Here is a 13,270-nt window from a genome sequence, read left to right as displayed (position 1 = left end):
CATTTGTGATGCTCTTTTTTCCTGACAGAAAGTGGAGGTAGTGGGGGAAGGGGATGGCTTCATTCTGCAGTACCAAGGATTCAGGCTAATAGAAGCTCTGCCTATTCCCTAGCACATTGCTTTCAAGGCCACCTGGGACTTCAATACCAAGCTGGCAGAAAGTGGAAGACTGCATGGAAGATTGTTATGAGCTTGGCCATAAACCTGGGATACATCATTTCCTTGTACATTCTACTGTCTACAATTGACATGACTACAAGAGGGGCTAGGAAATGCTATCTAGCTGAGTACCCAGGAGAAAAAGTAAAAGGCATTCGTGAACAATTAGCTAGTTCTGGTATAGTATAAACTGTCCAAACCAAAAACATGGATGTAGATCTTGGATAGCCCAAAATAATGATCAAGGTCCATGCCACATCCTATTTCTATTGTCTGGTACCATAATGAATGACTGATACAAATTCTATATCAAGAATACAAATAGGCCAGGTACAGTGGCTCACTGTACCTGAGGGTGGATGACCTGAGGTCAGGAGTTTGAGACCAGCCTGGACAACAGGGGTGAAACCCCTTCTCTACTAAATATACAAAAATTAGCTGGGTGTTGTGGCATGCGCCTGTAATCCCAGTTACTCGGGATTCCCCCACTACCTCCACTCACTGATTGGAATCTATATGAATGTATAACAGATGTCTGTTGCATCAGTCACTGAGATTTGGGTACTAATAGTTACAGCTGCTAGCATTATTTCAATTAATATACCCATTTTGTGACTCTCAGGGCTAGGAGTCACCATCCCCCATTATAGAAACTGGAGAGTCAGACACTCTCTTTCCTGGGCTCCCTTCCATCTAGAGCACACACATGAAATCTTGGTTTTGTTAATCTGATAAACCCACATCAGACATTGACTAATGAGCTGGAGACACAAAGAAGCAAGGTCATGTGGAATGCATTCTGGAAGGGAGGCGTTCATTTAGTTTCTGGGGGCAGCTGTGGTGGCAGTAGCAGTGTCTAGTATTCAAGCTCGCGGTATCAATGACATGATGCCAATGTCTGAATTCACCAGCTGAGATGTGACTCCATCATAGCTGTGGTGTGATTTTAGACTTGGCTCTTGTCCAATAGCTGCAAAGCCTACTTTGCTAGCCTTCTCAGAAGTCTGTGCCCTTTGCAATATTTTCCAACAAACCTTCTTCTACTTAAGTTAGCTAGAATTGATTTTTGTAGCTCACGACCAAGAACTCCTATTGACATAAAAACATCATTTTCAGGGAGAGGAAGACAGTATACTTTCTTGGCCCATGGCCTCAGGGAGTTTGCCTCTCCTCTAGGGTGTATTTCTCATTTTCTGAGAAAGAGTCAGAGCCTATCCTGTGAACATTTCATGTTTCCACTGATGGCTTCAGTAGACTTCAGGAGGTAGAACAAGCCCTTCTATATTTTGACTGCCCCAGGTTGGGGAGAAGAAGATTAAATGTGACCAAAATAAAGCCAGTTATTCTGGAAAACAGGAAACTGAAAAGGAAGATGCTGAAAAGAAAACTCTAAAAAGTGTCCAAGGAGGTAAAAGAAAACAGACCTTCCTTAGGAATACTGTACTACATGTTGCAAAGAGATATAAAACAGAACAGCCATTTTAGGTCAACTGGATTTTTCCCATAATAAAAGCATAATTTAGATTTTGCCAAGCTATGCACTCTTTTAAAGAACCTGTGTCCTCAACTACAATTGAACTGGGTTAAAAAAATGTATTGTTTAAGAGTGAGTGGTACTGGGGCAGGGGAGCTAGCATTTTTCTCTTAAGACATTATTATGGTACCAAAGTGACCTTTATAGCCAGGTTAAGTTCCTACTGTGGCTGGCAGGAAAAAGGGTTATCAATGAGTGATAGCAGAGATCCTCCTGGGCAGTCTTGTTTCACATGATCTCTGCCTCTATTTTGGGGATGGTTACATCTGTCAGTTCCGAGCCTCCTTCTGTATTTCATTTGATGAAGTTCAAGGAGTCTAGTATGTTGTAATATCGGCCCCTAGCAAACAATGCCCTCCCTGTAGCCATTCCACTGTGCAAATGTAGCAGAGCCACTTTTTCTACCACCAGAATCTGAGCTGTCCTTGGGAAGGGCTTTAACCACCAGAATGTGGCAGAAGTGACATGGTACCTGTCTGGGAAGCTGGGCCTTGAGAGTCCTCACAGTGTTCAGATTTCCCCTTTTCAAGCCTGACTACCACCTGGCTGTGAAGATGCCTAGCGTGGCCTCTGGGAGACTGAGTGGTCCCATGGAGGAGATCCAAGGCTCCAAGTTTGGCAGCCAGCCTCCGGACGTCCCAGTCTCGCTCATATACCTGCTGAATGAAACTTCTCAAGTGACCCAGGTGACAGCAGTAGCAGAACCACTGGTCAACCCACACAACAGTGGGAAATAGTACAGCATTGCTATTCTAAACTGTGAAGTTTTGTAGTGGCTGGTTATCCCCCAAGATATAATTGATCTAAGATGAGACTGGAATGTTTAGAGTGCTGGATTATGAACCCCTGCTTGTGATGAGGAGCTGACAGACAGAAAAATCACTGCAAAATTCTAAAATCTCATTAACTTGAACCCTTTAAACTCAAAGATTGGTTAAGCTTGCTAAAGAGGCTAAAATTGGCACAGAACTTGTGATAGAAACTACAACTCACATTCAACTAGGTTAGTCCTAAAAGATTTTTCCTTGAATTCCAGAAAAAAAACTGAAAAGCTTTCATCAAAAAAAGGAGCAGGGGTCGCTATTCTTATATCGGATAAAACAGACTTTAAACCAACAACAGTAAAACAGGACAAAGCAGAGTATTACATAATGATAAAGTGTTCAATTCAACAAGACTTAACAATCCTAAATATATATGCACCCAACATTAGAGCACCCAGATTCATAAAGCAAGTACTTATAGACCTCTGAAAAGAATAGGGCGGCCACACAATTATGGTGAAGGACTTCAACACCCTACTGACAGCATTACACAGGTCATAGAGGCAGAAAACTAACAAAGAAATTCTATACTTAAATTTGACACTTGAAAAATCGGATCTAATAGAAATCTACAGAATACTCTACCCAAGAACCACAGAATATACATTTCTTTCATTTGTAAATGGAACATACTGCAAGATCAACCACATGCTCAGCCATAAAGCAGTTTCAATAAATTTTAAAAAATTGAAATATCAACCATACTCTTGGACCACAGTGGGATAAAAATAGAAATCAATACCAGGAAGGACTCTTAAAACTGCATACTTAAATGGAAATTAAACAACTTGTTCCTGAATGACTTTTGGGTAAACAACAAAATTAAGCCAAAAATGAAAAAAAAAAAAAATCCTTTTAAATGAATAAAAACAGGTCAGGCTCAGTGGCTCACACCTATAATCCCAGCACTTTGGGAGGCCAAGGCGGGCAGATCACTTGAGGTCAGGAGTTCGAGACTAGCCTGGCCAACATGGTGAAACCCTGTCTCTACCAAAAATATAAAAGGTTAGCCGGGTGTGGTGGTGCACACCTATAATTCCAGCTACTTGGGAGGCTGAGGCAGGAGAATCACTTGAACCTGGGAGGCAGATATTGCTGTGAGCTGAGATTGTGCCACTGCACTCTAACCTGGGCAACAGACTGAGACTTTGTCTCAAAAACAAATAAATTAATACAGAGACACAACATACCAAAATCTCTAGGATGCAGCAAAAGCAGAACAGGAAAGTTTATAGTGCTAAATGCCTACCTCTAAAAGTTAGAAAGATCTCAATTTAATGATGTAACATCACACCTAAACTAGAAAAACAAGAACAATCTAACCCCAAAGCTAGCAGAAGGAAAGAAATAACTAAAATCAGAGCAGAACTGAACAAAATTGAGACCCCAAAATCCATACAAAAAATCAACAAAGCCAAAAGCTTATTTGAAAGGATACACAAGACTGGTAGACCATTAACTAGAATAACAAAGAAAAAGAGAGATGATCCAAATACACACAATCAGAAATGACAAAGATGACATTAAAACTGATCTCAAAGGAATACAAAAGATCTTCAGAGACTATTATGGAATACCTCTATGCATACAAACTAGAACATCTAGATGAAATGGCTAAACTCCTGGAAACACACACGCTTCCAAGATTGAATCAGGAAGAAACTGAAACCTTAAACAGACCAGTACTGAGTTTTGAAATTGAGTATGTAATAAAAAGCCTATTAATTAAAAAAATTCCTGGACCAGATGGATTCACAACTGAATTCTACCACACACAGCAAGAAGAACTAGTACCAATTCTACTGAAACGATTCAAAAAAACCAAGGAGAAGGGACTCCTCCCTAATGCATTCTATGAAGCTAGCATCACCCTGATACCAAAACTTGGTAAAGACACAACAGAAAAAGAAAATGACAGGCCAATATCCCTGGTGAACATAGAGACAAAAATCTTCAGCAAACTACTAGCAAACCAAACAGGCAGCACATCAGACTTAATTCACTATGATCAAGTAGGCTTCATTCCTAGGATGCAAGGTTGGTTCAACATACACAAGTCAATAAATGTGATTCATCACATAAACAGAATTAAAAACAAAAACCATAGGATCATATCAATAGACATAAAAAAAAACCCTTTCCATAAAATTCAACATACCTTCATGGTAAAGACCCTCAAGAAATGAAGCATAGAAGGAACATGCCTTAAAGTAATAAGACTCATCTATGACAAACAAATGGCTAGTATCACACTGAACAGGCAAAAATTGGAAGCATTCCCCTTGAAACTGGAATAAGACAAGAATGCCCACTCTTATCACTCCTATTCAACATAGGACAGGAAGTCCTAGCCAGAGCAGACAGTCCAGAGAAATAAATAAAAGACATCCAAACAGAAAAATAAGTCAAAATATCTCTCTTCATTGATCATATAATTGTATAGTGAGAGAACCCTTTAAGACTCTGCCAAAAGGCCCCTGAAACTGATAAAATAACTTGAGTAAAGTTTCAGGATACAAAATCAATGTACAGCATTTCTACACACCAGTAACATTCAAGCTGACAGCCAAATCAAAAACACAATCTCATTTATAATAGACACACACACACACACACACACACCCCGAAGAATACATCTAACTAAAAAGGTAAAAGATCTCTACAGGGAGAACTACAAAAACACTGCTAAAAGAAATTACAGATGACACAAACAAATGGAAAAACATTCCATGCTCATGGATTGGAAGAATCAACATAGGAGTTGAACAATGAGAACACATGGACACAGGGAGGAGAACATCACACCCTAGGCCTGCCGTGGGGTGGGAACTAGGGGAGGGATAGCATTAGGAGAAATACCTAATGTAGATGGGTTGATGGGTGCAGCAAACCGCCATGGCACATGCATACTTACGTAACAAACCTGCAGGTTCTGCATGTGTATCCCAGAACTTAAAGTATAATGATAATTAAAAAATGACCATACTGCCCAAAGCAGTCTACAGACTTTATTCCTATCAAACTACCAATGTCATTCTTTGCAGAGCCAGAAAAAACTATTCTAAAGTCCATATAGAACCGAAAAATAGCCCAAATAGCAAAAGCAATCCTAAACAAAAGAAACAAAGCCAGAGGCATCAATTACCCTACTTCAATCTATACTCTAAGCCTGTAGTAACCAAAACAGCATGGTACTGGTACAAAAACAGACCCACAGATCAATGGAACATAATAGCAAACCCAGAAATAAAAAGTTACACACCTATAGCCATCTGATCTTTGACAAGGTCAACAAAAATAAGCAATGGGAAAAGGGCTCCCTATTCAATACATGGTGCTGGGATAGCTGGCTAGCCATATGCAGAAGGAGGAAACTGGACCCCTAACTTTCACCATATGCAAAAATTAACCCAAGATAGATTAAATACTTAAATGTAAGACCTCAAACTATAGGAGGAAAACCTAAAAACATTATTCTGGACATGGGCCTTAGGAAAGAATTTATGACTAAGTCTTCAAAAGCAATTGCAACAAAAACAAAAATTGGCAAGTGAGACCTAATTAAACTAACGAGCTTATGCACAGGAAAAGAAACTATCAACAGAATAAAAGTCTACAGAAGGGGAGATAATATTCTCAAATTATGTAACTGACAAATGTCTAATATCCAGAATCTATAAAGGAATTAAACAATCAAACAAGCAAAAAACTAAATTACACAATTAAAAAACGGGCAAAAGATATGAACAAATACTTCTCAAAGAAGACATACAAGTGGCCAAAAACACACGGAAAAAATGCTCAACATAACTAATCATTAAAGAAATTAAAATAAAAATACAGTGAGATACCATCTCACACTAATCAGAATAGCTATTATTAAAAAGTAAAACAAACAAAAAAACCCCAGATGCTGGCAAGGCTGCAGAGAAAAGGGAACATTTATACATGGTTGATGAGAATGTAAATTAATCTAGCCACTGTGGAAAGCAATTGGAGATTTCTCAAAGACCTTTAAAATCGAACTACCTTTCAACTCAGCAATCCCATTATGGGGTATATATATTGAAATAAAATAAATTGTTCTGCCAAACAGACACATGCACTCATATGTTCACTGCAGCACTATTCACAATAGCAAATACATGGAATCAATCTAGGTTCCCATCAACAGTAGACTGGATAAAGAAACTAGGGGTACATATACACCATGGAATACTATGCAGCCATAAAAAATATAAAATCATGTCCCTTGCAGCAATGTGGATGCAGTTGGAGGCCATTATCCTAAGCAAATTAATGCAGGACCAGAAAACCAAATACAAGATGTTCCCACATGTAAGTGGGAGCTAAACATTTATTACTAATGGACATAAAGAAGGCAACAGCAGGCACTGGGGACTAGGAGACGATGTAGGTAGAGAAAAGGGCAAGGGTTGAAAAACTGTTGAGTACTATGGGCAGCACCTCAGTGATGGGACCACTCATACCTGAAATTTCAGCATCACACAATATATCCATGAAATAAACCTGCACATGTACCCCCAAATCTAAAATAAAAGTTGAAATTATATTTAAAAAGGAATATACTAAAAAAAAAAAAAAGGAAGAAAAGCTCTCAAAAGAGCTGAGATTCAGAATTTCAGAGAGCAGGACACTTCTATTGTATTATTGCACTGGAGACATTTATTTTCACCACCTCCCATGACATTTTTCTGGCATCTGTGCTAAATGTAGGGGAAATATCCCTTCTGTGATTACTCTATAGAGATTTATCACTATTCCCTTGCTCAATAACCTTGTCCAAATTAAATTAGATTCTCAAAGTTCAGAAAAGTTCACAGAATGCACACCTCAAACACAGAACCTACTACTCTAGAAAAAAAAAGCTTTTGTATACATTTATTTAGGAATGTGAAAAGGCATGGATATTTGCAAAACTAATGCTAGAAATTCTCATTCAAAGAACTGAGATAACTGATCATCTTTAGATAAGAGTGTTCAAGATAGGAGAAAATGACAACTTGCTTTTGGCCAAAAGATGACCTTTTGTTCACAGTGAGGGTTTGAATAGGTATGAGCTGGCTCCTGCTCACCTTTCTAGCATTACCTACAACTATTACCTGCTGAGAACCACGTTGGATGACTTGGTGCTTCTTTGTCATCACACCCGCTGCTCCTTAGCAGGTAAGACCCTTCCTCTTTCTCCTCCTTTGAGCTGACTCAGACTCTGACCTGACACTAGTGCGTCTCCTCTGGTCTCTAATGCGGCCCTGGCAGGACATGTCATAACACTCATTTCATGCAATGTTCATTTCACATGAGCTTCTTCCATATCTGTCTTCTCTGTGAGGCTCCCAGGATCTTAAGGTGGGGGTTTCACTTCTGTACTCATGGTACCTACACTACTGCATGACATATAATCAGTGCTAAATAAATGTCTTCTGAGTAACTGTCAGACTGTATGTACTAGCTCCTTGGCACATTCACTGGAATGCCTCCACCACCAGACCAGAAAGTCCTATTCCTCTTCCAAGCATCCCTGTTTTAGTAAATATACCTCTGCCCATGCAGATACTTGATCTAGAAACTTGGGGGCACCCAGAGCCTCCCCTCTCACTCACCCCCAACATGTAGCCCCTCTGTTTCCACCTCCCAGTCTCTGGCAGGGAAGCCCTGTCTCTGCCATCATCTCCTGCTTAGGTATCTACACTGCAGTCCTAAATGGTTTCCCTGCTTCTACTTTTGTCTTCTCCCAGTATATTCTCCACACAGCCACCAGACCAATCTCTTAAAGTGTAGAGAGAGTCAACCATTCCCTCCTTCAGAGTTCCTGCACGGTTCCCCATAACAGAATAACACATAGTTCCTGACGCTGGAGGGGAGAGCTCATGTTACTGGGCTTCCTGCTGGCTTATGTTGAGTTGCTGTGAGCACTGGTCAGCCCTAGTCACTTAAGTCCTCCCAGATGTGAGGAATGCTCTGAGATGCTGTCTGACTCATGCATTTAGCAGGTGTCAGTTCCTACACTGGGGACATTCTTCTCTCCTCTCCTCTCAAGGCCTTCCTTGACCATCCCATTGAATGTGGCACCTCCTCACCCTCATCCTCTGCAGTGACTTTGGGTTCCAGAACCCTATTTACTTCCTTCATAGCACTTGCTCCAAGCTGTAATTAGTCTACCTGTTTTTTTACTTGTTTACTTTAGGTGTCTCTCAGTGGAGGTAAGCTTCATCAGGTTAAGACTCTTTCATGTCATGTGTCCATTGCATCTCCAGCATTAAGACACTGCCGTATACAGAGGAGGTGTTCAGAAAACATGCAATGAGTAAAGGAATAAACAATGCAGGAGAAGGCAACAAAGTACATCACTTATGACACTCTCTGCACTGCACATAACTCCAGCTCCTGATTTGTGGGAAAACTGGGGTTATACTTTCAAGATTCAGATACCCTCAATAACCATAAAGCAATGAGAATTTATGAAGTACCTTCTAGATGATCTCATTTAAACCACATAGCAACATTATATGGCAGCCATTCTCATTATTACATTGCAGATAGGAAAGAAAAGCTCAAAGACCTTAAATGATTTGCATGAACAGACCCCCAACACCTGTGATCCACAGAATGAGGTTTGGCTAACTCCGTTTGGAGCCCAGCTATTCCCCATAATCTTATGTGGCTTCTGAGTTTTTCCAAGAAGGATTAAAATCAATACCCTGACTTGCTAATAAACCAGTTTCTTGGTTTGCTAATCCACAAGTTTACATGCCATTATATGTTTTATGTTTTTATTCCTTCAGCTGACTAGAGTTTATTTATATTAAGATAATGGTAGCAAGCTCTCTTTCATTAGGAAGACATTTTTTCCTGTGTAATGGTGACTTCTTCCTAAAGTTTTGCTTGATAATTAACTCAAGCAACGAACTTTCAACAATTTACACAACGAAGAAATTCTTACCTCGGAATTCTAGTCCTCGAAGTTGAAAGGTGACAAGACCATTTCCAATTTCAATCAGGTGAACAAAGGCATTGAGGTCATCTGAAGCCAAAATAAAGCAATCGCCAGAGCTGTAGTTGCCCCAACGACCAAGAAGTAAGTCTCCACAGAGGGACTCCTGGAGGGTCCTTGTCAAGTGTTCATAAAAAATGGAATTGAGATTGTTGTCATCATTCCCTAAAGGCAGACAAGAAATATGACCAGTGAATGCCTACTCCCTGCTGTGTACCCAGACCTAGGAAACAGGAAGCTGTCATCTGATTAAGGGTAACATCAGACTCTTTATATACATAAAAGAGAAAAAATCTGTTCTTCGACATTTTAGTAGATTATATGAGACTCTCCTATTTTTCCCTCTGTATTCTTTCTGTACAATTTATAGGCAATAAGCAGTATCAATTTATATATATATATATATATATATATGCTATAATACATAATACAATCATTTCTAGTATTATTTGTTATATGCAAATATATATTTTACATGTTATATAACATGTTATTATACTATAAATGGATGCCATTTGTTCTTAAACTATATATAAATTAAAAATTCAGGTTTAGAAGAATAATTTATGTAGGGTAAAATTCATCCATTGTAGTGTACTATTCTATGAGTCTTGAAAAATGCATGTAGTCATATAACCAGTACTTAGAACAATGTGTTCATCTGTTGCATATATGAGTTTGTTCTGTTTCACCTTTGAGTAGTATCCCTCTGTATACATTTTCCACAATTTGTTTATCCATTCATCAGCTGAAGGGCACCTGGGTTGTTTCCGTTTTGGTGATTATGGGTAAAACCACTACCAAGAGTCATGAACAAGAGTTTGTGAATATGACTCTCCCCATTTCTTTTAAGTAAATGCTTAGGTGTGGGACTGCTGTTTTCCAAAGTGCCTGTACGCTTTCTGCATTTCCCCAGCAGTGATTGAGAGCTCTAATTCTGCATCCTTGCCAGGACTTGGAATTGTCCATTATTGTTTGTTTGTTTAACTTTGGCCATTTTAATTGGGTGGATAAAGACATCCAAGGAAGGTGAAGGAGGAAGCAGCAAAGGAGAGGGAATGATGAAATACTTTGTTTCCCCGTAGAAAGCTAGGGGTGTGTGTTGAGTGGGGGTGAAATTGGGAGTGTGTAGTGCATTTCCTATATCATTTCTGCTAAGCTCTAACTCTTTTCCTTCCTTTTATAGGATCTCCCAAGATGAGGGATATAATATTTTTTAAAGAGAAGACTGGATAACATGGAAAGTCTTCCTGGTCTGTGGTCCTGTGGATGGAGCAAGCATTGGGAAAAGCCTAGGAAAAAAGTTCACCCTCATGACTTTTATTTTAGGACTAGTTTTTCTTTGGGAGAGGAAATTACGGCTCGGGAGAGCCAGAGGCATAGTTGTCCCAAAGAGGAAATGCCTAAAGCAAAACTCAAGGCTCCCGTCTGGATTGTCTATTTGAGTGGAGACAGAGATTCTGGGAGGACAGAGATGAAGGCTGCAGATCTGACCGAAGCATCCCTGCTTTGTATCCATGGGAACTGGGGCACAATCAGGGTGTGGAGGGCAGGGAGTGGTATAAGAAGGTGAAGATGCCCCAAGGGCACTTACATAAGGAAGATCACCAATCTGCCTCTAAGAAATCTACAGAATAACACTGTCAGATTATGAATATCTTTGCTGGGTACTCATGACAGTTGAAAGCTGAATCGACATTAGAGTATTTATAACCTAATTATGATTAATGAAAAGAAGCTGTTCTGTGGGCTGAGTCATGCCATGTAGTCTAATAAAGTATCAGTATGCTTAATCTTCTATGCAGATAAAGCCTCCTTGACCTGCGCTATATTCATTTTCTCTGATGAAGCAGCATGCATCCTGAGACATTAATTAAAGATTACTTTCAGTCTCTGGCACTTTGAAAGGAAATGCCTGAATGAGAGAATTGGCCTTTGCTTAATTGTTCAAACTGTTCAATGTTTAAATAAAACAAAACAATTAAAATCACTAAAAGTAGAAATTCAACTCAGGGCATCTCCTTAGAACACACTGACCACACATCTGCATAATTAGATTAAGATGAGACAGCAATTATGATTAACTAACAGCACAATGTGCTTGGGAAACTGTCCCTCTGCCTTATATCAATAGGCTCGTAACATCACAGTCCCACAGCTGCACCTCAGAGATATCTACATCCCTCCTTCCTTAATTGTACTGACATGAAGTTCAACAAAAAATAAGCTTGTCTTTCCAGGTATCTCAAATTTCAAATTCTGCTTTCAAATTAATCAGGTATATGCAATTCAAATATAGATAATGAGTGTGATGCAATTGTTCCCAGACAGATTTTGGAGCACAAAGAAGGGAGTGAGGAGGATAAAAATAGAGAACAGTTAAAATTTGCATTCTAATATGAGGAAAGAAGAAATAGAATGGTTAAAAAAGGAGATTGATTATGGAAAGAAAAGGGTAAAATAATTTTCTAGCAGGCAAATCCTTCCATAGCTTAATGTTGACCAAACTTTTTGCAAGCTTCTAGCTCCTGGCCTGGAACAGTTTGCCTTTAAGGACATTATAATGCTGATGTTTTTCCAATAATTTTTTTTTTTCTAAAAGATGAACTTCAAGGTTTATAGTCTGTGTTTGAGGTTTACCACACATGAACTAAAATGTCTTTATTAACAGAGTTATCCAATACTGAGCAAGCTCCTAATCAATTCTAAATAGCGGAGCAATGCATTGTCAAACCAAATCAGGATGCTTGATCAGTCTACCTTCACAGTTTTATTCCACGGTTAACATATTAATTAAGATGTGCATTGCCTCCACAATGATTTAAAAGTGAGTACTTAATTCTTCCTTTTGAGAATCCATCCATATAATAATAAATAGTTTAATAAGAGAGAAGAGGTCTTCTTACCTGGATCTCTTTCAATTTGGACTGCCAGTCTTGTGTTGGAATTATCCACTCGCCTTGTACTAGAAGAGGCCACAAAAGAGTAAAAGGTCATGATTAGATCCCCCCAAAAGGAAAAGCTGGTTTACAGAACCAGCTGCATGAGTAGAAAATGCAAAGGCAATAGAGCTCACAGGTTAAGATGATTGCTGTAATTTAACCACACTGCAGGAAGAAAGGAGTCTCATAATCAGAAAAAGAGGGAAAAGTACAAGAAACACATGGAGGGGAGAGATGACTAGTTATCTGATTTGGAGAGAATGGCCTTAGGTCTTAATCAGTTTGGAGCACCAGATCTGCAGAATCAAAGCAAGTATTTAGGCCAAGCACAGTGGCTCATGCCTGTAATCCCAACACTTTGGGAGGTCGAGGCAGGCAGATCGCTTGAGGTCAGGAGTTTGGTACCAGCCTGGCAAACAGTGTGAAACTCCGTCTCTACTAAAAATACAAAAAAGATTAGCAGGGTGTGGTGGTGCACTCCTGTAATCTCAGCTACTTGGGAGGTTGAGGCAGGAGAATCGCTTGAAACCGGAAGTTGGAAGTTGCAGTGAGCTGAGATCGTACTACTGCACTCCAGCTTGGGTGACAGAGTGAGACACTGCCTCAAAAGCAAAAACAAAAAAACCCCGCCAATGTAATGCCACCCACTTTCAGAGCTTGAGAACAGTGTCCACATAGGTATCTTTCTCTTCAAATTGATTCGATGAAATTGTGGAGAGTAGTCAACATCTCTATCACTTGGTTTCAATAGTTGGGTATACTCTTATAGACCTTTCTTAGGTTGAACCATGAGAAT

The 13,270-nt window shown here is 39.4% G+C and overlaps 1 protein-coding gene across 5 annotated transcripts in view; it reads right to left on the bottom strand.

Annotated features, from left to right (window-relative positions):
* Positions 1 to 13,270, bottom strand: part of PCNX2 (pecanex 2) — a 291,183-nt gene that overhangs the window by 57,798 nt on the left and 220,115 nt on the right. For all 5 annotated transcript variants that reach the window (XM_032242324.1, XM_032242325.1, XM_032242328.1 and 2 more), the window contains 2 exons: positions 12,439 to 12,497; positions 9,482 to 9,697 (listed from right to left, as the gene is read on the bottom strand). In XM_032242324.1, coding sequence (XP_032098215.1) covers positions 9,482 to 9,697; positions 12,439 to 12,497 — 275 coding nt within the window. The remainder of the gene's footprint in view (positions 1 to 9,481; positions 9,698 to 12,438; positions 12,498 to 13,270) is intronic.

Source organism: Sapajus apella, unplaced genomic scaffold (assembly GCF_009761245.1).
Source record: "Sapajus apella isolate SASKATOON/1434 unplaced genomic scaffold, GSC_monkey_1.0 scaffold49, whole genome shotgun sequence".
Classification (NCBI taxonomy): Eukaryota; Metazoa; Chordata; class Mammalia; order Primates; family Cebidae; genus Sapajus; species Sapajus apella.
This window is presented reverse-complemented; position numbering and strand designations above follow the sequence as displayed.